The sequence below is a fragment of the Ambystoma mexicanum genome, chromosome 5p, assembly GCF_040938575.1.
Source record: "Ambystoma mexicanum isolate Mex_15411 chromosome 5p, UKY_AmexF1_1, whole genome shotgun sequence".
In the NCBI taxonomy this organism is placed as follows: domain Eukaryota; kingdom Metazoa; phylum Chordata; class Amphibia; order Caudata; family Ambystomatidae; genus Ambystoma; species Ambystoma mexicanum.
Window position 1 is genome coordinate 383022697 of NC_090930.1, and position 26342 is coordinate 383049038.

The following is a 26342-nucleotide window of genomic DNA, read 5'->3' on the forward strand; positions in this document are numbered from 1 at the left end:
GGAAAGTTTTTTGTGTATTACACAGCACCTTCAGTGCAGTGACATAGGGTTGTCTTTTTGACTCCATTTTCTGAGACTGACTACTGTCTCTCAGAACATGTCAAAATGCCATTGACTTTATTAGTCTCTTTTAAAACTCACAGACCCAGTGCAAACTATCTTAAATAGAGTTCTGGAAAGGGTTAATACTTATCCCTTTTTATCTGTTTTTCTTGGAGCATTGTTTCGCTCCCTTTTCATTAAGACTTGGCTGGTGGCAGTGGTAACTACCATATTTCTCCTACCATGGTTATCTTAAATAGCCCTGGTACAGTTTTAGGCTATCTTGGTAGCCTCAAACTTAAACCCGCTAGACCATATACGTTTTTATAGGGTTCTGGCTTGGTTTAGTCACCATTTATTTTTGTAAAAGTCGCTCGTGTTTTTCTCTGTGTGCCAAACCAGGTTTGGTTTCTTTGTTCACCGTCCTTTTGCGGGCTTCTACACAGAAGCCCTCCTTATGTGCCTGTATGTCTGGGGGGGACAGGATGTGAGGGAGGGGTTTGAGACTCTCTGCACATGGTCTCCTTGGAGACCCATGTCACACTCTGATCTGATTGGCTGTGGTGACTGTCCCGGCGGCACATCCACCCTGTTGTGTGATTGACAGCCAGGCTGTGTGAATGGGTGAAAACTGCATAAAAAGCGGGTCTCTGGGGCTGGAAAGGCAGAGTCGCCACTGGAACGAGAGAACCGAAGAGGAGCTGACAGAAGAGGACTCCTACCATGACTGAACCTCCCTATGAAGCCCTGCTGCAGGTCCAAATCTTCATACTCCAACGACAGGGAAGATCTAAAAGGAATCTTCTCCCCTTGAGCTGGTGGGAACAACCAGTTTACCAAACTGCTCGCCAGGCCTCCCTTCTCTGGTCGAATTTGCTGTACAGAGCTACAGTGAACAGATAGCCAGGAGGAGTGGAACCTGCTTGCGTTTTAAGGAGTGCACCTTTTATTTGTTGCTTTGTTCTGCTGCTGGTTTCTTCCCTGGGCAGTGCAGGACGCTCCAGTCTTCCTACTTCGTGTCAGTCCGATAGTCGCTTCAGGAACCGTGAGCCTGCAGGACCTGCCAGGAACGTCGGGCTCAGCTACAGCTTCTTCTCCATTTAAAGGTACTGTTCAAATCCGGTTGTTCGTTTCGTCCAGCCACGGTGAAGGTGTGTGGAACCTTTTGCCAAACCAAGGGCTTGTCCTTCTCCCTTCTTTAAGCTAACTTTTCTGCCGACCAACTTCGTCCTGAACTCTTAACTGAAGGCTTAACTGCAAACTACTCTGAACTGTGTGATCTTGAGCAAAGACTTTGGTCCATTGATTTTGGCCCAGGCCCCTTTAGTCTGATTTCCTCTCTGTAGTTCCTTTTTCTAGATTGCCCTGCTTATTTACTTGTTGCTGCTGCTCAAGTTCTGTCTAACTTTGTCTTTCCCTCCCTTTTTAAATTGCTGGAGTGCCATTTTGCTCACACTTCATTTTGAGCCTAACCTGTCCACAATCTATTGGGTATGGTGTAGTATATTAAGAGTTTGATTTTTCTACTGCTTGAGAATAGTGAAATGTTTTACAACTGATGTGTAAATTAATGTATATTTTTTTACTCAGAAATCTTGAGTCAGTGTTTGTTTGAATCATAGTAATTGCTGTCCTTTGTCTAACTATTGATAGTGCTCACTTTACTCATGAGATAAGTGAGGCTGCTCAGCCATCGCTACTACTTTACTGGGTAGTACAGGCTTGTACCAAGGTGAATTTGTACTGTCACTTGTAGTCCTAGTTGTGTGTGGTGTTCCCAAAGGGTACTGCATATGATTCTGCCTAACACTGGGTATCACCCAAAATGTGTGAGGTCTCCTGAGGAACTGAGAGATAATTGGTGGTGATGTTCCTTGAACCTGCAAGCCAAAGTTCATGCACAATGAATGGAATGGTGAGGCACATCTTTCGAAGCAATTTGCTGGCAGATGGATCGTTTCTAACTTGCTAGGGGTTTGTGGGCCTGAGATTGCTTATATATCGTGAACTGCCCACATCCCCATTGGGTTTGCATTGGGTGCAAAGTACTACTTACTTTATCATCATCTGGGGCTTGTTGCAAATGGTGATGTCCGGATCAGTACCTCTGTGGGTAATCCTTTTGCACTTCAAGGGGTTTAGATGCTTCTCTAAGCTCTACAACCTGAATTAAGGCATGCAAGTCTTTATTTCACCTATTGGCTTTGCTCTGCACTAAGTGCATTCTGTGTTTTACCTCCCTTAGCTAAGTATGAACTCCTACACTACTCACATCCACCCTCGGGAATATTTGTGGGAAAATTCAAGCCTCCCGTGACTTTCCGTAGGATAGTACTGGCATTCTGAATAGTAGTATGTGGTTTGGAGTGCTGAATAAGTAAAAGGCCCATGTTTCTGCTTACTGGGGGCATGTCATTATACAAATACCCTCAGCTTCGTGGAGCATGCAGAGTTCTCCGAGTGTTAGCAGTATTAGAAGGAGACAATGTTTTCATTTTCCCTGGGGTATGTCGACACTTGTGCAGTCTTTCAGCTGTGTTTGAGCTTACTGGAGTCGTGTAATTATATAAATACACTCAGCTTCACGGAGCGCACAGAGTGCTCAGGGTGTGAGCAGTTTCAGCAGGAGACACTGCTTTTCATTGTCCTAGAGCATTTCTATGCCTGTGCCATCTTTCAGCATTGTATTTTTGTAACTGGAGGCATGTCATTACAAAATACCCTCAGCTTCTCAGAACACGCAGAGGGCTCAGAGTGTGAGCAGTTTCAGCAGCAGATGCTGCTTTTCTTTTTCCCTGGAACATTTCTACGGCTGTGCAGTCTTTCAGCTGTGTTTGTACTTACTGGAGGTGTGTCATTAGACAAATACACTCAGCTTCGTGGAGCACGTGGATTGCTCAGAGTGTGAGCAATTTCAGCAGTTTTACAGATTGACAGGGTGACTGAAGATTGTTGGGTGAGTATTTACCAATACTTTCAGCTGCGTTTTCAATGCCACAGACTCGTAAAACATATCAACTAAGAAGTGCATATGGTGTGGGCAAAACTCAGACTACAGACAGAAGAACAAGTTACTCCTTACCTGGTAATGTTCTTTCGATGGGATGTTCCTCCGACGTATTCCTTATCTATGATATTTGTATCTCCAGCTTGCTGGCCTCGGAATTTTTTTTCCCAGTAGAGGGCGCTGTGCACCGACGTCCGTCGAGTAGGTGTTCCTCGACAGCCACCATATCGATGCCAACGTCATCATGCCTATAAATGGCCATGCGCAGCGTCCGTTGCTCAGTTCCGTTTTGTAGAGGAAGGTAGTTATTGCATGAATGGTTACTACCCTTGAAGGACCGTAAGCTGCAACCACAAGGGAAATGTTACTGTGGAGATGGATGGGAGGGGTGATAAGGAATATGTCGGAGGAACATCCCATCGAAAGAACGTTACCAGGTAAGGAGTAACTTGTTCTTCGAAGGGATTGTGTCCTCCGACGTATTCCTTATCTATGATAGACTCCCATAGCAGTGGTATGTGATTGGAGGCGGGAGTAAGAGATGCCATATTACTCTTTAAGAATGAACAGAGTGTAACACAGCTTTGCCAAATCTAGTCTCTTGACTAGAGGAGGAATCCAGGTTATAAAATTTGGTAAAGTTATGTGCGGACGACCATGTGGCAGCCGCACATATGTCTGTGTTAGGCAGAAACCTGTGCAGTTCCCTTGGGGAACACTGCAAAAGATTTAAGACTACAGGTAGAGCAGTAAACCCCTTTGGTAGCAGTCTGTACCACCCAGATTTACCTGGTAGCTGTGGCTGAGCAGTCAGACTTCTCTCAAGAAGAGTTAGGCAGTATGCAAAGTATACACAATATGTACCAACACACAATAGCACAAGCAAACACTGACCAGAGCTTGGTTTCAAAAGTATATAGTTATTTATTTAAAATACACATAAGTTAAAAACACTCTAGCAAAATATAGTAAACACTTCAAACACAGTTATAACGAAAGTAGATTCAATCCTTTCTCCTATCTAGACAACTCTAGGTTAACACCACTTAATTAAAACAGAGGTGAGTGCTTAACGTTAGATGACACTCTAGTAGTTTCCAAGAAAGGGAGAGAAAAAGCAGAAATGGGTTAAACACACCACTCTAAGGTCCAGAACACTTGCAATAGGCTCAAAGAAGCACAAAGTCACAGGTGAGCAAAAGTCACTAGGCAGGGCCCACTCTTAGAGTAGCCGGAGCGAAAATGTGCCCAAGATCACACTGTTATTAGGGATTCAAAGTCTTGCAAAGAGTTAGAAAGAGGTTAGAGTGGCTTAGAAAGTTTAGCCAGGGTGTTCCAGGCACTCCCAGGTTCGAAAGCCGGGGGCTAAATCTACCCCGTACAGTCGGTGGCAAGGGAAGCCAGGCGGAACACGGTACCTTAAGCGAAAAGGGTCCTCCAGCGGTGGCAGTTGTTCCAGGCAGTGGCAGCAAGGCTCGACGTCGGTCAGGGAAGAAGAAGTTCTCGCTGAAGAGTAGAAGAAGAGGGTCGTTGCACTGCCCGGGAAGAAACCAGCCGCGGAGTCCTCCGGTTAAAGGGTTGTACCGACTTTCGTGGTTGGGGTAAAAGTGGTGGGGTTCCGGTTGCCGGGGTGCTTGGCACTGGCAAGGCGGCCACGAGATACCTCGAGAAGCGAAAAGAAGGCGAAAACTGGTTGTCCCCACCAGTCAAGGGAAGGAGCCACTCCGTTAAGAGTTCTCCTCGGTCGTCGGGAAAAGTGGTGAGACGGTTCAGCAGGGCTCCACCGGGTGGTGTCGTCGAAGCAGGTCGGCTCAGCTCTTCCCTCGTCGGATTCTTGGTCCTGTGGCGACTTCTGAAGTCCCAGTCCCCAAAGCCCTGCTTTTATGCAGCAAACCCCCATTCACCCAGCCTAGCTGTCACTCAAACATGCTAAGTGGTGAGCCGGGCGGCTCACCACTTGGGCCAATCAGGACGGAGTGCGACTTGAGTTACCAAGGTAACTCAGTCCAGGGTGCCTAAATCCCCCTCCACCCCTCCTAAGTACCCCAGACAGAGTGGCACCACTTTGGAGGGCTTCTGTGGAGAAGCCCGCCAAAAGTGGAACAAAGGGCTCCACTTTGGGTCAGAGTTACAGAGGCGAACACCAACGCCATTTTAGAATCAAGTTTTGGCAAAAAGTCCCAACCGGAGTTATAAAAATAAATATATAAACCGGCGGTATGTTTAAGGCTACCGTAAATAAATAATTAAATGTGTTAGCCTAAAACAATGGGAAATCCCATAGGAAAATATTCGCGGTCGAATATAAAACGTAGTTTCCACTGCCACCAGCCAAAACTCGATCAGGGGGGACGGAGACGTGCCCCCTCGACTAACAGACCCTGGGGCAATCGAATTGCCCCAGCCAGTACGTCCACAATATGATGGTTTGTACTGGTTCTGTTCAGGATTCAAGACTAGCAAAGTCTTTGGTGACTTTACATGCCCTGGGAGACAGTAGTCAGTCCCAGGGTATGGAGTCTATGTTGGGGAGTCCCTAGGACACCCCTGGGTCACGGCACAGAGGGTGCTGTGTAACCCACATCACAAAAATACATGAGGCCCTATGGAGTAAAAGACCCCATAGCCCATTCAACACAAGGTTTGTCCAAGATACCACAGTTCAACATGTCCAGGAGTGAGGGTAAAAGAGTCCCACTCTTGGCAGGAGAAAAAATTAAACCCCAGAAATCCAGCAAAGCTGCTGGGGGACTCACTAGGGAGGGAAATTCAGCCTAAACAGAGAATTCTCCCTAACACTCGCCCCCCCCAGACTAAGGGACAGGAGGATTTAATCCACTCCTGGATGAACCTCATACCTCTAGTCGATGATATACATCCTAGAGAGTCCATCAGCATTTTGATGGTGACACCCTGACCTGTGCTTAAGGTAGAACTCAAAGGTTTTCTTTTGCAAGCTAAAGGACCTACAAACCCTTTGAGGAACATCAGTCTTTTTGTTATAGGGGATCTGGTTGACCAGTCCCTCAGAAGTTGGTACCACTTCTGAACCTATGTTAGGCTTTTTGAAGGGGTCCTTATAAAGGATTCCCTTAGATCTAGAGGGGCCTCCAAGGCTCCTCACCACCTCTCTTGTGGGAGCAGGTTGGGTCTTAGGCCTCTTGGTTGGAGGGGTTGGGGTTAGGCAATGCACCTGCTTCCCCTTCCTCTTAGATCTACCCTTACCTATTTTAGGAGTTTCCCCCCTAATATTAGGTTTTGCGTTGGGGTCTTCAGTAGAAGGTCCAACAGTCTGAAGGTTTTTGGCCTTAGACTTTTCTTTTCTGGTTTTCCACCAGCACTGAGAATTACCAGTTCTCTCAGGTTCAGATAGGGGCCTAGTTGGTCTATCCACCTCTTCCTCAGAAGCAGGGGGAGTCAGAGAATCTGAGACTAGGGGAACAATGATGGAGCTTGGTTGGGGCGCCCATGTTCCTAGCATACTATCCTGAAATGTGCCTGGGCTAGAGGTCAACTTACTAACACCAGGGCTTGTAGTGGGGTTCTCAGTAGAGGGTCCCACAGGCTTAGAAGGGTCCTTCAAGGTAGCCTTTCTAGCCAATTTGGTTAAGTTCTGCTTCTCCATACTGGGAGGCCTGGGGGTATGTGACACTACTCCTAGAGTTCTTAGGTCATTCCCTAACAGGACCTTCCCAGGTACCTCAGCCTGAACACTGACAGGGATCCTTACTGTCATGTTGTTACATTGAATGAGGGCTGGTAGAATAGGAACCATTTGGACAGGGCCTCCAGACATCTTAGTGGGACCTTTGGGTGCTTTGGCCACATCCTCAGGTTGAAAGAAGCTTTCATCCACTACTGTTCTGCTGGCCCCAGTGTCTCTCCTGGCAGGGGTATCCTGGCCATTGACAAGAACACTGTCCACATAATACACCTTAGAGTTAACAGGTAGGGAGTTATACACAACCCTATTCTGGGGACTAACCAGACCCATAGGCTCTAAGTTTACAGTTGCTTGAAGACCCAAGGGTTCTTCAGCAAAGAGTTCAAAGTGGGCACTAGCCATCTGTACTTCATCCTCAGGAGTGAAGGCTAAGGAGACTGTGCTGATCCCTGCAGGTTTACCCTTGCACTTGGGATCTCCTTTGATATGGTCAGTACCCTGACAGACATAGCATTGTCCAAATGCTCTCTGGAAGGGTGGCTTGCTCTGACCTCCTTCTGGCTTGTGGCCAGAAGGTACACTAGCCTGATTCGGTTTACCCTGGGGCTTACCCTGGTTATTTGGTTGTTTGTGGCCCTCTTGGGTATGGGAGGTATTAGAATTCTCTTTGGAGTCCTTTTTAGGCTGTTTCTCCCCATCCTTCCTCTGAGTTACCCCAGAATCCTTGTGAGTGGCCCTGTTGGCAACCCACAAGTCAGCAGCCTTAGCTAGTCTCCTAGGATCTAATTCCCTGGAATCAGCCAAGTGTTGTCTGAGCTCAGGAGAGCAGGCATCATAAATAGTCTCCAACATAAACAAATTCTTCATACCTTCATAAGTGTTCACCTTGTAACCCTTAATCCATCCCTCTAAGTTTTTCAAACATTCACTCACCCAGGTAGCCCAAGGGGTACCATCATGCTTTTTGAGGTTCCTAAACCTCTTAAGATACTGGGAAGGGGTCTTCCCAAACCTAGCTATCAAAGCTAGTTTCACACATTCATAGTCCTTCCTATCCTCCTCCCCCATCTCCATTACCACATCAGTTGCAACAGGGGGAAGCCTAGAGAACAACCAGGTGAGTAAGTCATTTCCTGTGATGTTCTGGAGCCCATGATCATATTCAAACAGAGACAACCAATCCAACACATCCAACTTAGGCTCATACATACCAATCAATTCTTTAGGCATCCGGGGTCTTTTAGGACTGGAACTTCTAGAGGAGCCAGAGAGAGAAACATTCTCAACAGATAATTTCTTCATTTCTAAGTCATACTTGAGCTCCATTTCCCTTAGCCTTAGTTCTTTGTCAGTTTGAGCATTAAGTTTCTTATACTCCAATTCTAGCTTCATTTTCTCCAGTTCAAAGTACTGAGGACTAAATGTGGGACCTGGTAAAGGTCCAGTAGGCACAGCAGGTAGAGCAGGCAGAGGCCTAGGGGGGACAGTTACAACAGCCTCACCCTCCTCTTCTGACTCTTCCTCAGAATCATCAACATTTTGCTCCATGTTAATTTCAACACTGTCATCTACAGTTGCTGGAGTGGTAGGTTCCTCTGAACCATCACCCAGACTTTGGTTAGCTAACAATCTTTCAATCAGCTCCATTTTCTTGCCCTTAGTCAGGAGATCCTTATGTTTACAGAGCACTCTTAAACAATCAGCAGTTTTGGCTGCAAGGGACTCTTGACTATAGCTTTCTATAACTGACATGTTAGAGGTTTTACTTTTTCAGTGCTAAGCTTTGTGGTTAGTTGCACTAAGGTATCTAAAGCACAATAAAATGTATACTCAATACAAATCCCACCGCTGTACACCAGTGTTAGGCAGAAACCTGTGCAGTTCCCTTGGGGAACACTGCAAAAGATTTAAGACTACAGGTAGAGCAGTAAACCCCTTTGGTAGCAGTCTGTACCACCCAGATTTACCTGGTAGCTGTGGCTGAGCAGTCAGACTTCTCTCAAGAAGAGTTAGGCAGTATGCAAAGTATACACAATATGTACCAACACACAATAGCACAAGCAAACACTGACCAGAGCTTGGTTTCAAAAGTATATAGTTATTTATTTAAAATACACATAAGTTAAAAACACTCTAGCAAAATATAGTAAACACTTCAAACACAGTTATAACGAAAGTAGATTCAATCCTTTCTCCTATCTAGACAACTCTAGGTTAACACCACTTAATTAAAACAGAGGTGAGTGCTTAACGTTAGATGACACTCTAGTAGTTTCCAAGAAAGGGAGAGAAAAAGCAGAAATGGGTTAAACACACCACTCTAAGGTCCAGAACACTTGCAATAGGCTCAAAGAAGCACAAAGTCACAGGTGAGCAAAAGTCACTAGGCAGGGCCCACTCTTAGAGTAGCCGGAGCGAAAATGTGCCCAAGATCACACTGTTATTAGGGATTCAAAGTCTTGCAAAGAGTTAGAAAGAGGTTAGAGTGGCTTAGAAAGTTTAGCCAGGGTGTTCCAGGCACTCCCAGGTTCGAAAGCCGGGGGCTAAATCTACCCCGTACAGTCGGTGGCAAGGGAAGCCAGGCGGAACACGGTACCTTAAGCGAAAAGGGTCCTCCAGCGGTGGCAGTTGTTCCAGGCAGTGGCAGCAAGGCTCGACGTCGGTCAGGGAAGAAGAAGTTCTCGCTGAAGAGTAGAAGAAGAGGGTCGTTGCACTGCCCGGGAAGAAACCAGCCGCGGAGTCCTCCGGTTAAAGGGTTGTACCGACTTTCGTGGTTGGGGTAAAAGTGGTGGGGTTCCGGTTGCCGGGGTGCTTGGCACTGGCAAGGCGGCCACGAGATACCTCGAGAAGCGAAAAGAAGGCGAAAACTGGTTGTCCCCACCAGTCAAGGGAAGGAGCCACTCCGTTAAGAGTTCTCCTCGGTCGTCGGGAAAAGTGGTGAGACGGTTCAGCAGGGCTCCACCGGGTGGTGTCGTCGAAGCAGGTCGGCTCAGCTCTTCCCTCGTCGGATTCTTGGTCCTGTGGCGACTTCTGAAGTCCCAGTCCCCAAAGCCCTGCTTTTATGCAGCAAACCCCCATTCACCCAGCCTAGCTGTCACTCAAACATGCTAAGTGGTGAGCCGGGCGGCTCACCACTTGGGCCAATCAGGACGGAGTGCGACTTGAGTTACCAAGGTAACTCAGTCCAGGGTGCCTAAATCCCCCTCCACCCCTCCTAAGTACCCCAGACAGAGTGGCACCACTTTGGAGGGCTTCTGTGGAGAAGCCCGCCAAAAGTGGAACAAAGGGCTCCACTTTGGGTCAGAGTTACAGAGGCGAACACCAACGCCATTTTAGAATCAAGTTTTGGCAAAAAGTCCCAACCGGAGTTATAAAAATAAATATATAAACCGGCGGTATGTTTAAGGCTACCGTAAATAAATAATTAAATGTGTTAGCCTAAAACAATGGGAAATCCCATAGGAAAATATTCGCGGTCGAATATAAAACGTAGTTTCCACTGCCACCAGCCAAAACTCGATCAGGGGGGACGGAGACGTGCCCCCTCGACTAACAGACCCTGGGGCAATCGAATTGCCCCAGCCAGTACGTCCACAATATGATGGTTTGTACTGGTTCTGTTCAGGATTCAAGACTAGCAAAGTCTTTGGTGACTTTACATGCCCTGGGAGACAGTAGTCAGTCCCAGGGTATGGAGTCTATGTTGGGGAGTCCCTAGGACACCCCTGGGTCACGGCACAGAGGGTGCTGTGTAACCCACATCACAAAAATACATGAGGCCCTATGGAGTAAAAGACCCCATAGCCCATTCAACACAAGGTTTGTCCAAGATACCACAGTTCAACATGTCCAGGAGTGAGGGTAAAAGAGTCCCACTCTTGGCAGGAGAAAAAATTAAACCCCAGAAATCCAGCAAAGCTGCTGGGGGACTCACTAGGGAGGGAAATTCAGCCTAAACAGAGAATTCTCCCTAACACTCTGGAATTGGTACCCCTCTTTGAAGAGCTGAGGAGGCTGCGATACCCCTGGTCGAATGAGCCCTTAGATTTTGAGGGGGCTCTTTCCCTGCCAGTTTGTAGCATTCCAGAATGGCTAAAATAATCCATCTGGAGATGGTTTGTTTGGTTATTGGTAATCCCAATTTATGTCCTGCGTAATCTACAAAGAGTTGGTCTGCTTGTCTAATTTTAGCAAGTCTACTGATATGAAAACTCAAGGCTCGCTTAGGGTCCAGCCTGTGTAGTCTCTCTTCCTCTGGGGAGGAGGATAGAATGAAGGTAAAGTAATCTTCTGAGTAATGTGAAATTCAGAAACTGCCTTTGGGAGGAAGTTAGGCTTCAGCTGTAGAACGACTTTGTCCTTGTGAAAAATTGTATGAGGAGGTTTACAAGATAGGGCTTGTATCTCGCTAACCCTTCTAGCAGATGTTAATGCTACCAATAAAACAGGTTTGAGGGTGAGAAACTTCAATGAACAAGAGTGGAGTGGTTCAAATGGAGCACCCTTTAGGAAGTTTAAAACTAGATTTAAGTCTCATAAAGGAACTTGGAATGGTCTTGGAGGGTAAACATTAGTTAGACCTTTCAGGTATTGTATTACCAATGGAATTTTGAAATATAAAGGCTCCTCTGCAGTGCGCTTAAAGATCGATAGTGCTGTGAGATAGCCCTTAATAGTGCCAACTTGAAGGCCTGAATTTGCCAAATAAAGTAAGAAGGATAACACCGCAGGTGTACCACATGAAAAGGGTTTGATATTCTTTTCTCTGCACCAGCTGCAAAATTTATTCCAACGGCAGCGGTATAGAGTTTTAGTTGCTGGCCTTCTGGCCGAAAGCAACACCTCCATGACGTCATCTGGAAGGTCCCAATCCTTGTACCTCAACCTTTCAGATACCAAGCGTGAAGTTTGAGGGTCTTGATGGCTGGATGGAGAACCTGACCTCCCTTCTGCGAGAGAAGATCCTCTCTGTACGGTAGAAGTATTGGAGGGTGGATGGACATGTCCAGAAAGTCCGGGTACCACGTTCTCCTGGCCCAATCCGGGGCAATTAGGATCATGGTCTTCCGAAACCTTCTCAACCTCCTGATCATTTGAGGAATGACAGGGACCGGAGGAAAGGCGTACAGAAGTGGGAACTCCCAGTCCACTACGAACGCGTCTCCTAGAGCTCCTCTCGTGGGGGAAATTCCCTTGAGCAAAATCTGTCGCAAATCCTGGTGATACTGGTGGTGAACAGATCCACTTGAGGGGTTCCCCAAAGGGCGAAGATCTCTTGAAGGACTTCCTGAGTTATCTCCCACTCGTGGGAGACTGTGTTCTGCCTACTCAGAGCGCCCGCTGTCAAGTTCTTCTCTCTGGCTAGGTGAATTGCCGATAGAGAGATTCCTTCCTGAATTGCCCAAAACCAGAGCTGCATCGCCTCTCTGCACAGTGGCAGTGACCCTGCACCTCCTCTTTTGTTGAGGTAGTGCATGGCCACTGTATTGTCTGTCATTATCAGGAGGTTTCTCCCCCATACAGATGGCAGAAAAGCCTTCAGTGCCAGTCTGATGGCTCTCAGCTCCAACAGGTTGATGTGTAGTCTGGACTATGGAGACCAACGACCGCTGATGGTCAAGTCGTTGGCATGTGCTCCCGTGAGTCAGGCGTCTGTGACTACTGTTATCTCCGGCCATGGTTGCCAAAACAGTTCTCCTTTCAAGATGTTCTCTGGATAGGCCCACCATTAAAGTTCGTGGGCTACCTTGTCCGGAATCCGGAGGATATCTGTCATCCTCCCTGAGAATTGTGACCACTGAGTCCTCAGTGCCCACTGAAGGGATCTCATTCTCAGGCGAGCCTCTGGCACAAGGGATATGCAGGATGCCATGAGGCCTAACAACCTCAAAAAGTCATACGCTGGGAGACGTTGGGCATTTTGAAACCTGGTGACCTTCTTCAGAATATCTTGAGCCCTCACCTCTGGTGGCGAGGCTTTTCCCAGGGACGTGTCCAGGACTGCTCCAATGAACTAGAGTCTTTGTGATGGTATCATCTGTGACTTCTTTAATTTGAGGGAGAAGCCCAGCTTGTGAAGGAAGTGGCGAACATAATCTAGTTGGATCCAAGCTTGTTCCGAAGAAACTGCTCTGATCAACCAATCGTCCAGGTAGGGGTAGACGTGAATCCCTTCCCTCCTTAGACTTGCAGCCACAACCAACATTAGCTTGGTGAAGATACTAGGGGCGGAGGTCAGCCCAAATGGCAGAACTCGAAATTGATAATGAGAGTTGCCAATTGCGAACCTCAGGTACTTCCTGTGCTTGGGATGGATTGGCACATGGAAATAAGCATCCTGAAGGTCCAGAGATACCAACCAGTCCTGAAGCTGGAGGGCCTGAAGGATCTGAGAGAGAGTTACCATCTTGAACTTGTCCTTCCTGAGGAACTTGTTCAATTCTCGTAAGTCCAGGATGGGTCTCAGTCCTCCGTCTTTCTTTGGTATGAGAAAGTAGGGGGAGTACCAGCCCTTGTTCCTGTCCACTACAGGTACCGGTTCTATGGCACCTTTCTCTAGCAGGTCTACAATTTCCTGCAAGAGGAGCGGATACGGCACTTTCAGAGAGCTGTTCCCCGGTGGATGGCTCTGAGGGATGCATAGAAAAGGCAAGCAGTAACCTTGGGCAACTGCCTCCAATGCCCAAGCATCTGACGTAATAGCCTGCCATTCCGTCAGATGGTGAGTTAACCTGCCCCCTACAGGTGTCTTGTGATGGGAGACCTCAGAGTGGTTTGGGAGCGGCTGATGCAGTTGCCGAAGGTAAAGCGGCTCCTGCTCCTGCTGATGCGGCTTTCTTTCCTCTACCCCGTCCACCACGGGTACATTTTCCTTGGCCTCTTTGAGCCAGCCGTCCTCTGCCTCTTCCATATGAGGAATAATAGCGAAAGGACCTTCCTCTCCAAGAGGATCCTGAGGGACGAAAATTAGTTTGGCGGATTGCAGCTCCTAGTGACTTGGCTGCTGCTTTAGATGTTTGCAGTTTTTCCAAACTGTTATCCACCTTTTTACCAAACAGGGAAGAGCCGTCAAAGGGCATATTTAAAAGTCTGGCCTGTACGTCAGAAGCAAAGCCGGACTTTCTCAACCACGCATGCCTGCGGATTGTGGCACTTGCTGCCATGGCCCTGCTGGTACTGTCAGCAGAATCAATGCTAGTTTGAAGGGACTCACACATTGAATCTTTACCATCTCTGATGATATTTAAAATGTGTCCCTTTCTTCTCCTTCCTGGAGGCAGTCAGCCGCTGATGAAGCACACTCCCAAAGAGTGTGGCTGAACCTAGCGAGCGTACAAGTCGCATTAATAGATTTTAAAGCCATGCTACTGGCCGAGAAGACTTTCTTAGCCATGGCATCATATTTGTTATCATCCCTATCCTGTGGAGCAGTGGGGTATGCAGATGTACTGCCTGATGAAGTTGCAGTCTGGACCACCAGACTCTCTGGAGTAGGGTGTTTAGATAGGTATTCAGGGTCAGAAGCAGATACCCTATATTTCGCTGACAACTTCTTGTTAACTGCAGGGATAACTTCAGGAGTTTCCCAGTTAGTTAAAATCTTTCTCTGTAAGGCAGAGTGAAATGGAACCACAGGATCCTTCTGTGGACCTTTATCCAAAATGTCAGTGAGGTCATCCTGCTGAAAAACAGGTGAAGGTGCAGACCAACCCATGAATTCTATGATTCTTGACATTAGGGTTCTATAAGGGGTTTCAGCATGTTCCTCTGGGTCTAATTTGACAAATTCCACTTCAGGGGAAGTGTCTAAACCACTTGCTTCCTTTAATACATCCTGAAGGTCTTTCAACCTTCTTTCCTCAGGGTCAAAAGTCTCTGGTTCAGGTGATGTGGTCCTCTGCAGGTCAAAAGGCCTTTCTTGATCTGAGTCTTCCCTTTCCTCATAAATTGAGGTTAAAGGGGGGTGTTCTGAGTGAAAAGGGACAAAACTCATTTCTAAAGCAGAAGGAGCCATCATCACTGGCCTTGAAAAGGTCGATGTCGTCGACACCGATGTAACAATCCTCGAAGGCGCCATCAAAGGCGTCGAGAAAACTGGAAGAGTCCCTGTAGAACTCGAAAGGATTGGAACCCTGCTCGAGGATGTCGACAACGCTCTCGGCGTCGTGTCGGAGGCTCTTGGCCTAACCGTTGGCTGTGGAGTAGCCGTGGTTTTTTCTTTTATCGGCGTCGACGTCGGCATTGACGCCGGTGTCGACTCAATCGACGGATGCATCGAAGAACCCTTCGATACTGTCAGCAGAATCAATGCCAGTTTGAAGGGACTCACACATTGCATCTTCACCATCTCTGATGATATTTAAAATGCGTCCCTTTCTTCTCCTTCCTGGAGGCAGTCAGCCGCTGATGAAGCACACTCCCAAAGAGTGTGGCTGAACCTAGCGAGCGTACAAGTCGCATTAATAGATTTTAAAGCCATACTACTGGCCGAGAAGACTTTCTTAGCCATGGCATCATATTTGTTATCATCCCTACCCTGTGGAGCAGTGGGGTATGCAGATGTACTGCCTGATGAAGTTGCAGTCTGGACCACCAGACTCTCTGGAGTAGGGTGTTTAGATAGGTATTCAGGGTCAGAAGCAGATACCCTATATTTCGCTGACAACTTCTTGTTAACCGCAGGGATAACTTCAGGAGTTTCCCAGTTAGTTAAAATCTTTCTCTGTAAGGCAGAGTGAAATGGAACCACAGGATCCTTCTGTGGACCTTTATCCAAAATGTCAGTGAGGTCATCCTGCTGAAAAACAGGTGAAGGTGCAGACCAACCCATGAATTCTATGATTCTTGACATTAGGGTTCTATAAGGGGTTTCAGCATGTTCCTCTGCGTCTAATTTGACAAATTCCACTTCAGGGGAAGTGTCTAAACCACTTGCTTCCTTTAATACATCCTGAAGGTCTTTCAACCTTCTTTCCTCAGGGTCAAAAGTCTCTGGTTCAGGTGATGTGGTCCTCTGCAGGTCAAAAGGCCTTTCTTGATCTGAGTCTTCCCTTTCCTCATAAATTGAGGTTAAAGTTGGGTGTTCTGAGTGAAAAGGGACAAAACTAATTTCTAAAGCAGAAGGAGCCATCATCACTGGCCTTGAAAAGGTCGATGTCGTCGACACCGATGTAACAATCCTCGAAGGCGCCATCAAAGGCGTCAAGAAAACTGGAAGAGTCCCCGTAGAACTCGAAAGGATTGGAACCCTGCTCGAGGATGTCGACGACGCTCTCGGCGTCGTGTCGGAGGCTCTTGGCCTAACCGTTGGCTGTGGAGTAGCCGTGTTTTTTTCTTTTATCGGCGTCGACGTCGGCATCGACGCCGGTGTCGACTCAATCGACGGATGCATCGAAGAACCCTTCGATAACGGCGTCGATGGCGCCGATCTATGCTTCGAAGGGGCTTTCGACGATGGCGTTGAAGATGCTTTACTTCCCAATGGCTCATTGCGCTTTCGGGTCGACTCTTTCACCGGGTGCTTCGACTCGCAGCGTTTAGATTTTTTGGGCTTTTCACCTGGGGTATCACCCTCAGCTGACTTCAAGGGGGTCGAGGCCGCTTTCTCGAAGACGCTTAGCATCTTTTTTCTGAATTCCTCCCACTCAGCCTGAGAGCTGTGTTTTGTGGGGCAATGTACTCTTTCAGGGGAACTAGAAGACGACGACGAAGGAGATCTTCTATGTCTCTTTTTCGAGAGTCTAGACCTCGACGAGTGGTGGGAGCCACTTCGAGACCTAGACCGAGAATACTTTTGACGGTGAGGAGACAAATGTCTCGACTCTACCGCGGAAACTTTCGAGGAAGTTAAAACTGACTTACCTCTCTCGAGCTTCCCCTTACGCTCCTTCAAGGCTTTCGCCGTCATGGATAGGCATTCCTCACACTCCAAAAACTGGTGTTCGATTCCCAGACACCACAAACAGATCCTGTGAGGATCCGCAAACGACATTTTCTTCCCACAGTCTCGGCATTTTTTGAAACCGGACCGAGGAGTCGTCGGGTCGGAGGAGGAAGCCATCGAGTACAAGTCAGTTATCTCGAGGAAATATGAATATATTTCGACTGACGAACTGAGCAATGGTATTCCGAGGCACACAAAGCGCGGAAAAACGGAACTGAGCAACCGACGCTGCGCGTGGTCATTTATAGGCATGATGACGTTGGCGTCGATACGGTGGCTGTCGAGGAACACATACTTGACGGACGTCGACGCACAGCGCCCTCTAGTGGGGAAAAAACATTTACGAGGCCAGCAAGCTGGAGATACAAATATCATAGATAAGGAATACGTCGGAGGACACAATCCCTTCGAAGTCGTAATTTAAAAAAAACGGAATCGTAGCAAGTTACATACCAACGCGACCGTGCAGGGCATTGTTGCTGTAGTTGAAGAAATTAGAGTGGCAACGACATTGAAAAAAGGATCAGAGAAAAATAAATACTTTTCTGAAGCCAGTAGCACTTAAAGTTAATTAACTTACTTCGGCGATATAAGCAAATGAATTTACTCCACTGGCAATGGCTGAGTTATCGATGTTGTATACCATATATGTATTTATTTATTTATGTATTTATTTATTTATTTATTTATTTGTAGCTTATATAGTACACCTAGCCCAAAGGCATCTCGGAGCTTTCCTACAGATAATGTTACAATTGTTTCCATGATTACATATATACAACAGTCCTCAACAATAATAGATACAGTTTGTTGAGGAATATCCAAAAGGATTCTTGAGCTCTAAGTTGGACAGGCAGGGTATTGCACTGCTTGCTAGCAATTGTAGGAAAGCTGCTGCCACCCACTTTTTGAAGCTTGAATCTCGGCATGGCAATAAGGTGCATGTAGGCTTCTCTTGTAGGCCTTGCAAGGTGGGGTTTTCATATTTTGTCTGACAGGTATGACAGGGCTGCCCAGTGAAGACATTTTTGTGGCAAGTTGCTTTGAACATGATCCTTTCTTGTATTGGAAGCCAGTGGAGTTTCTGTCTCTTTGAGGAGATGTGTGCAGATCTGGGGATGTTAAATGCTGCTCTAATGGTGTTATTTTGCAGAACCTTTAGTTTTCGGATGTTGTATATCTTGGTGCCGGCATGCCGGCATATAAGGCATTACAGTAGTCAATTCGGGTCAGGACTAGGGCTCTAGCCAGAGTGATACAGCTGTCAGTTGACAAGAATTGTCTACAAGCGTTAATAAGTTTACAAGTGTAGGTTGCAGCTGAAGTGGTAGTGTTTACTTGATTTAATAGTGTGAGCAATGAGTCCAGGTAAAATCCCAGAGATGTTACGTTATTGGAAACTGTGATGGTGTTACCATCAATGTTAAAGAGTTTGAAGGCATCATTTAGTTTGGCAAGCCTGAGTTGTGAGCCTCTGAGGAGCAATTCAGTCTTGTCGTCATTCAAGCACAACCCGTGATGAGCCATCCACATCCATGATTGGATTTTTAGGTAAATGGCATTGAGTGTGGCAGTGTCATTAACATGGTCTCCTGTGATTGTTATGAGAATTTGGGTGTCGTCTGCATAGTTAGCGTAGGTGACACTCAAATCGTCCAGGTGGTCTAAAAGGAGCTTTGTAAAGATGTTATATAAAGTTGGAGATACACACAATCCTTGATGTATTCCACAAGAGACAACAGTAGGTGATGCTTCGGCTTTGGGGGAGAAGACTGATTTTATCCACTGGGAGTCATTATGGGAGAAATGTGCCACTGAAGCCAAGTGATTGCACAGGATGTTGTGGTCCACCGATCAAAAGCAGCAGAGAGGTCAAGGAGGAGAAGTAAGCTAACTTCCATCTATCTTTTAAGTCATCCATTTGGATTTTTAGGTCCAGGAGTGCTGTTTCTGTTCTGTGTCTTTGGCGGAATCCTGACTGTCGTAACCCAAGAATATTATTGTCTTCAAGATATTTTGTTTATTTGAAGGTAGGCTATCCTGTCTATAATTTTCAGTAGAAAAGGTACTGTTGGTAGGTATGGTTGGGTCGAGGGTAGTTTTTTTAGTAGGGGTAATACCCAGGTGTTCTTTAGGTCGGTGGGGACACAGTTGTTTTTAAACTAAGCATTGATAAGAATTGTTATGAATGGAGTGAGTTGAGGGGAGCAGCCTTTAATGACTGTTGCCGGGCAAAGTTCAACTTGGCACCTTGAGGGTTTTAGACTTGAAATGATTTGCAGGACCTCTGAATTAGTGACCTTTGTAAATTCAAATTGGGGCATTAGATTGTTAGTTGGGGCGTTCAAGTGGTTAGTTGAAGGTTCTGTGAGTTTAACTAAGGTGTTTTTTGTTAAAATGTTTGATTGAAATCGAGTGAGTTTGTCTTGAAGAGCATTCTGGATGTTCAGACACCAGTTTGCGTCCTTGTTGCAACTTTCCACTCGGGGAACCAGGATTCTAATTCTTTGAGAATTGAGAAGAGTTCCTTTGTTTTTCAGTTAGCCTTCATGATTCTCTCATTGAACAGCAAACTTTCTGTTTAGAGGACTTGATAGATAATAACTCTTTGTAAAACTTGTGTCTTAACCTGCAGATCGACTCAATTGCTGGAGCAATACACACAAAGAATGTGGGTAACACAAATGAGGCTTTGAAGCATCAGTATATAATTGCCATTTTCTATTGTAATGCCTCTAATTTTCGAAATCCCCCAATTTAGTATGGATTTTGGAAAATGTGTACGCCTCTTCAACAGCTGACAATGTTTCATATAGCTCTTCCAAATCTTCAGAAGAAGACATTCCATTGGATTCCAAGATAATAACAATATTGAAAGCACATTATGCCCTTTGTAACAACATGTATAAGGAGCAACATATCTTGAAAACAGGTTTAGTTAAATTTGTTGATGCAGTATTAGTGGCTCGGCCCAATGAGCATAACTCGTCAACCAATATGCACAATTTTATGGGAGAAAGCATGGATGAATCCATTCAGGAAGCCTATAATTCACTGATTGATACAGTGAAAAGCTCCCATGCAGAGCCTTCATGTAAAACATAAATCAGTGTTGCCTCCGAAGAGGGCACACAAGAAGAAAATATTATATCGGAAATGAATAGTATGTTCTCTTCCATAGCGGTTAGCCCTATCCAAAGAACAAAGTTAATTAGGGACCAATCCAGGAAGAATCTGCATAAGAAACCTAGAGATGAAGCCAGGCCGGCTCAAATAATTAGCTTTCAAAGGGTTTACTCTTGCTAGATTCCTTCACCAATAGCAACTATCCCAGGGTAGGTAAACACAACTTTGAACTACACCGTGGCCACTATCTACAGCCCGCATGGCCAGGTCACCCTCTTCCTCTCTGAGTGGGCTGACCTCTCCTCCTTGCTCCTTGCCTCTACTTCGGAGACTTGAACATCGACCTGGATGTTAAAACCCCTTCTTCAGGACTCTTTCGCTACCTCTGCGATTCTCTCTCTCTCTATTCTTCCCTCAGGCCAGACTCACTCTGCAGGGCACACCATAGATGTTCTGATCTCCTTAGGCCTCCCCTACGCTAACCCTCTCACCACTCCTCTCTCTTGGAGTGATCACTTTCTCCATTATTCCCACCTCACCCCCTCTTCCGTTCAAGTCAAGCCGACTACAGCACTACCACCTACCTTCTTGGTCATCTGATCAATGAAACGTGTGTTAGTTGAGGAATTTTTTGCTACTTTCTCTCCTCCTCCTGCACCTTTGGCTGACTCACACCCTGACACAGCCCTCTCCAACCTTCCTCTCTCTATCTATAACACTCTGGATGTCCTTTCCCCAGTCATGAGGATCAGCTTGAAGCCCAAATCCAAGTGTAACTCTTGGTATGATTCCGAACATGCCATCCTTAAATGCAAGTGTAGGGTGGTGGAGAGGAAGTGGAGGGCATTGGGAGCACCCCCTGACAAACTGGCCTTCCACCTGATCCAAAGGTAGTACAGACTCTCTGTCCTCTCTAAGAAGAGAGCCTACACCCAAGCCCGCATCTCTGCAGCATCTAACAACTTGGACAAACTTTTCAAAATCTGCCAGGAGCTGGCCAACCCTGCTGCCGTCTCTAACTCGCCTGTTCCCTCCAAGGCTCTCTGCATGTCCTTGGCTTCTCATTTCATTACCAAAACTCAGAACATCCTGTCCACCCTTACTCCTCTACCTTCTCTTCCTCCTCCTCTACATCTTCTGGTCCATCTGAGCCCTTCGCTTCTCCTCCTTTCCCCTGTACACCCCTGACAATGTTTCTAGACAAGTCTGATCTATGAAACTCTCATCAAATCAGGTTCTACCCTGTGTTAGGCAGAATCCAGGGCAGTTCCCTTAGGGAGCACTACCCCAGATTAGGACTACAGATGAGAGCAATAAATCACCTTTAGTATCAGTCTGTACCACAAAGATTTAGTTCGTAGCTGTGGCTGAGCAGTCAGAATTATCTCAAGAGGGATGTGAGCAGTATTCAGGGTTGACACAATAGGTAGTACTGTACTATGGAGCAAGGAAACACTGACCAAAGCTTTGTATTAAAAAAGAGAATATATATTTATTTTATACACTTCTAAGTCAACACATAGATCACAGTTAATAAAGTAAGTTAAGTTTAGTCAAAAGAAAAGCATATACAACTCCCTATTTAATTGTAGACAAGTTTGCGGTAGTGTGAAAACTGAGCAAAATGGTACAGTGAAAACCAACTACAAATGGCACTCTAACAATTTAACGAAAGGAAGGGAAAGCACAAATTAATCTCAAATATCTTCAGACAACCCCTAGCAACACTTCCAAGAAGTTTTGTGAACAAGTAATGCACAGTAACTCTTTAGTCAAAAGATAAGTGAATGAAAATTGAGCAAAATGGCACTCCACAAGTTAAAACAGTAGGAGTAGAAAGGAAGAGGGGTTTAGAAGATTTAGGTGCATCCCCACATTTCTCATTGAAAACCAATCTAGTGAGAGCAGATTTAACAAATCAGCCAGAGTCAATAGGTCTGAGCCAGAGTCAGTTTTACAGAGCCAAGGCTTAGGAGCAAAAATGTTCTTGTAGCTGCAGTCAAGTCTTTAGTAGAAAAATATTGAAGAAGTTGATGCGAGGTGAAAGACAATGTTAAGAGAGAGGGTGGCCGACCCCACAAGTAGTTAAAGGATTTAAAACACCTTTAGGGCTACCGCAGAAAAAGGGCGGCCTGGCGGAACAATGTACCTTAAACGTGAAGAAGTGGCTCCTGCGGTGGCGGTTGTTCCTTTTAGTTCCTGCAGGTCGAGGGATCCAACAGAGGAAGAGAGGCTCTCGTCGTGGAGGAAGGTTCGAGTCGCTGCACTACCCAGGGATGAAAACAGCCGCGGTGCTGCCAAACGAAGTTTAAAAGGTACGCTCCTTTTAATCGCGGTCCGGATCGATAACTGCCTAGCTATCAGGTCTCCAAGTGCTGGGCACCGTTGATTCGACCAAGGCAGGTCCGAGGAAGCAATAGGTGAACTGGTTGACTCCACCAGCTCAAAGGAAGGAGGCTCTTTCGCTGAAGATCTCCTCTTGTCGGGTGGAAGAAAAGTGGTGAGCTGATCCGGCAGTGCTTTACCGGTGGTGTAGATGCTGTAGATGGCTCTGGCTTCTCTCCCTTTCGGTTCCATAGTTCCAGTGGCAAAGTCTTGCTCTTCCAGTCCTCAGGACCCTGCTTCTATGCAGAAAGAGACCCATTCATACAGCCTAGCTGTCACTCACACAGTGTAGTCGTCATCTTGGCGGGAGACCCTCCAGTCTATGAGGTTAGAGTGTGACCTGAGTTGCTGTGGCAATTCTGTCCAGGGGTTCCACTCCCCCTCCCAAACAACAGACCCACCCCAGACTCAGAGGCGCCGAAAGGAGGGCTTCTGGGCAGAAGCCCGCCAAAAAAGCGAACAAAGGATCCCCAACCTGGGTTAGAAATATAAAGTAAGACTCGAGAAAGAAGTTATATCAAAGTTCTGGCAAATAAAACCTATGGGAGTAATGTTAATAATAAAATAAACCGGCGGTATGTTAGAGGCTGTCAGTAAAAGTATTAGCCTCGAACAATGGGAAAATCCAATAGGAAAATATTTGTGGTCGAATATAAAAGGTGGTAACCACTGCCACCAGCCAGAAACTTTGTAGAGGGGGACTTTAAGGTACCGTCTCGAAAATGAACATAGGGGGAAAAACTATTAACCCCTTCCAGTACTTCCATATTAAGATGGAGTGTACTGGTTTAGTTCATAGAGATTGACTAGTAAAGTCAATCGGGACTTTACATGCCCAAGGAGACAGTAGTCAGTCCCAGGGAATGGAGTCTATGTTTGGGGGTCTCTACGACACCCCTGTGTCACTGCACGGAGGGTGCTGTGTAACCCATGTGCATAAAGATGGTTCCTATGGTTGACAAAAAAGATCCCATAGGCATTAAATACAAAAATAGCCTAGAACACACATAGCAAAGATGCCTAAGAGTGGGAAAAAGAGTCTCACTCTTAGCAGGTAAAAAGAAATAAACCCTTCAAATCCAGCAAAGCTGCTGGGGGACTCTATAGGTAAGGGAAATTAGCCATAAGTGAGAATTTTCCCTAACACTCCCCACCCCCACCCCCAGACTAAGGGGCAGGAGGATCTAATCCCTCCTGGATGAGTTTCATTCCTCTAGTCGGTTATAAACATCCTAGAGAGACCATCAGCATTTTGGTGGTGACATCCTGACCTGTGCTCAATGGCAAAATCAAACCCTTGGAGGCAGATTGACCATCCTAGCAGTTTTGGGTTTTCCCCTTTCATTTGCACCAACCATCTCAAGGGTTGTTGGTCTGTTTGAATGGTGAAAGTAGATCAATATATGTATGGTCTAAACTTCTTCAAAGCCCACACAATGGCAAACATTCTCTCTCAATAGTTTCCCACCTTGTCTCAGGTTCCTTCAGTTTCCTACTGATGAAGCAAATGAGGTGACCCCTACCTTTCTCATCCATTTGACAGAGTACTGCACCTATACCTATTTTGGAAGCATCTGTCTGTATAATTAAGGGTTGGTGGTAGTCAGGAGCTCTGAGAACTAGAGCTTGACAAAGGGCTTTCTTCAGGCTTTCAAAGGCCTGATTGCACTCCTCATTCCATTTGATCTTTTTAGGGAATTTAGGAGGGGAGATTACATTCAGTTGAGAAGCTATGGATTCATAGTTCTCAATGAAATTCCTGTAATACGCAGTGAGACCTAGGAAGGCTGTCACCTGGGTTTAAGTAGAAGGAGTTGTCCAATTTTGCACAGCTTCAATCTTGCTGAGCAAAGGCCTTATTTCACCACCTCCTACCTCATGCCCAAGGTAGACCAATTTACTCTGACCAATTTGACATTTGCTTGCCTTTATGGTCAGCTGGGCCTGTTGCAGAGCCTGCAAAACATATCCTAGGTGGTCAACATGTTCTTTCCAAGTAGGGCTGAATACTGTAATGTCATCCAAGTATGCCATGCAGAGGTCCTCCATCCCATTCAGAACCTGATTAACCATCCTTTAGAATGTCGCAGGTGCATTCTTTAATCCAAAAGGCATAACCTTAAACTGATATAAGCCAATTGGGGTGGAGAATGCAGTTTTCTCCTTGGCATGGTCAGTCAGGGCTATTTGCCAATAGCCTGACGTGAGGTCAAATGTTCTGAGGTACTTGGCTGAACCAAGTCTATCCACCAGCTCATCTGTCCTTGGCAAAGGATGGGCATCAGTCTTAGTGACTGCGTTAAGAGCTCTATAGTCCACACAGAATCTCAATTCTTTGGATCCTGCCTTTGGTACTAACACTACTGGGCTAGACCATGGACTAGTACAGGGCTCTATTACCCCGAGATCAAGCATCTTGTTGACCTCTCCTTTGATGTGGGTTCTTACATTTGCTGACATCCTGTAGCCCCTGCTTTTGACAGGTAGACAGTCACCAGTTTGGATATCATGTTGGCCCCAAGGGGTCAAACCTGGTGTCAGAGAGAACAGAGGGGCAAATTGATTTAACAAAAGTTTGCACTCCTGCTGTTGCTCAGGTGTCAGATTAGAAGAGAGATTGACTCCTTCTATTTTCTCATCTAAAGGTTTGCCTCTGAGGAGGTCAGGCAGAGGTTCACTCTCCTCCTCCTCTTGAGCTGAAGCTAGAAGCAAAGCTCCTAGTTCTGGTCTCGAGACATAAGCTTTTAGACGGTTGATGTGAAAGACTCAAGGAGCCTTCTTAGGATTGCCTAAATCCACCAGATAATTTACCTCTCCAGGTTTTCCCACAACCTTGAAGGGTCCCATCCATTTGTCCTGCAAGGGCCTCTGCCTTGTGGGGACCATAATAAGAACTAGCTGGTCTTGAGGGAAATCAACCATATTGGCCTTCTGGTCATGCCAATGCTTGACCAGAGCCTGACCTGCTTTCAAATTATCACTTGCTTCAGCCATCATGTGTGACATTCTCCTCCCGAGTCCTATCACATAGTCAGTGACTCTGCCTGGGGTGGGGGAAGGAGCACTCTCCAAACCTTCCTTGATCAGGGCCAATGGACCTCTGACCGGATGGCTATAGAGAAGTTCAAACGGACTGTAACCTACTCCTTCCTGAGGGACTTCTCTATATGCAAAGAGAAGGCATGGCAGTAGAAGGTCCCACTATTTCTTAAGAGGGTCTTCTAAAGCTCCTATCATGCTCTTCATGGTTCTGTTAAACCTTTCTTCCAACCGTTTGTCTGAGGGTGGTATGCTGTTGAGAACTTGTAGGTAACTCTGCAGTTTTTCCACATGGCTTTCATGTAGTGGGACATAAAACTTGACCCCCTATCGGATATCACCTCCTTAGGAAACCCAACCCTGGTAAAAATACCAAGGAGGTCCTTAGCTACAGCTGGAACTGTAACAGTCCTCATAGGAATTGCTTCAGGGAACCGAGTAGCATGGTCTACTACAACAAGTATAAACCTGTTGCCTGAAGATGTTGGAGGATCAAGGGGACCAACAATGTTGATTCCTACCCTCTCAAATGGTACTCCCACCACAGGGAGATGCACTAGAGGTGCCACATTCTTGGATCCACTTTTACCAGAGGTTTGGCAAGTGTGGCAGCTCTTGCAATACTTATCTACTTCAGCCTCCATTTAAGGCCAATAAAAGTAGAGAAAGAGCCTTTCCTTGGTCTTCTTGAAGCTCAAGTGACCAGCCAAAGGTATCTCATGGGCTAGTTGCAAGAATTGGAGTCTGTTTGCTTGGGGCACTACAAGTCTTTTGTAGTCCCCAGGAGTTGACTCTGTCGGTTCACTATAGAAGAGGCCATCTTCCCAGTGTAACCTATACTTCCCAGGCACTTTCCCTTCAAGCTGAGAAGCTGCCTGGTGGCAAAGACCTTACCGAGTTGGACATTCTCTTTGTCCCTTGCTGAAGTCTGCCCTTTGGGGTCACCCTTCTGCCAGTAACGACTGCAGCTCAGGATGGTCCACAGGGTCAAGATCTCCAATGAGTTCCTGGCCTCCTACTAGATCTGAGTCCTCAGGCTCTAGTTCATCCACGCAGGGTTGTACCTCACTCTCAGCCTCAGCTGGAGTAATCACAGGTGTGATTTTGACTAACCTAGGAGATTTCCTGGTTGGCAG

At 46.4% G+C, this 26342-nt stretch overlaps 1 protein-coding gene across 1 annotated transcript in view; it reads left to right on the forward strand.

Moving 5' to 3' along the window:
- The window catches only part of LOC138480534 (uncharacterized), a 1133492-nt gene that overhangs the window by 5093 nt on the left and 1102057 nt on the right, over window positions 1-26342 (forward strand). Inside the window, exons 2-4 of the mRNA XM_069612286.1 lie at window positions 14718-15026; window positions 15834-16276; window positions 16718-16835. Of these exons, the coding sequence (XP_069468387.1) occupies window positions 14718-15026; window positions 15834-16276; window positions 16718-16835 (870 nt within the window). The remainder of the gene's footprint in view (window positions 1-14717; window positions 15027-15833; window positions 16277-16717; window positions 16836-26342) is intronic.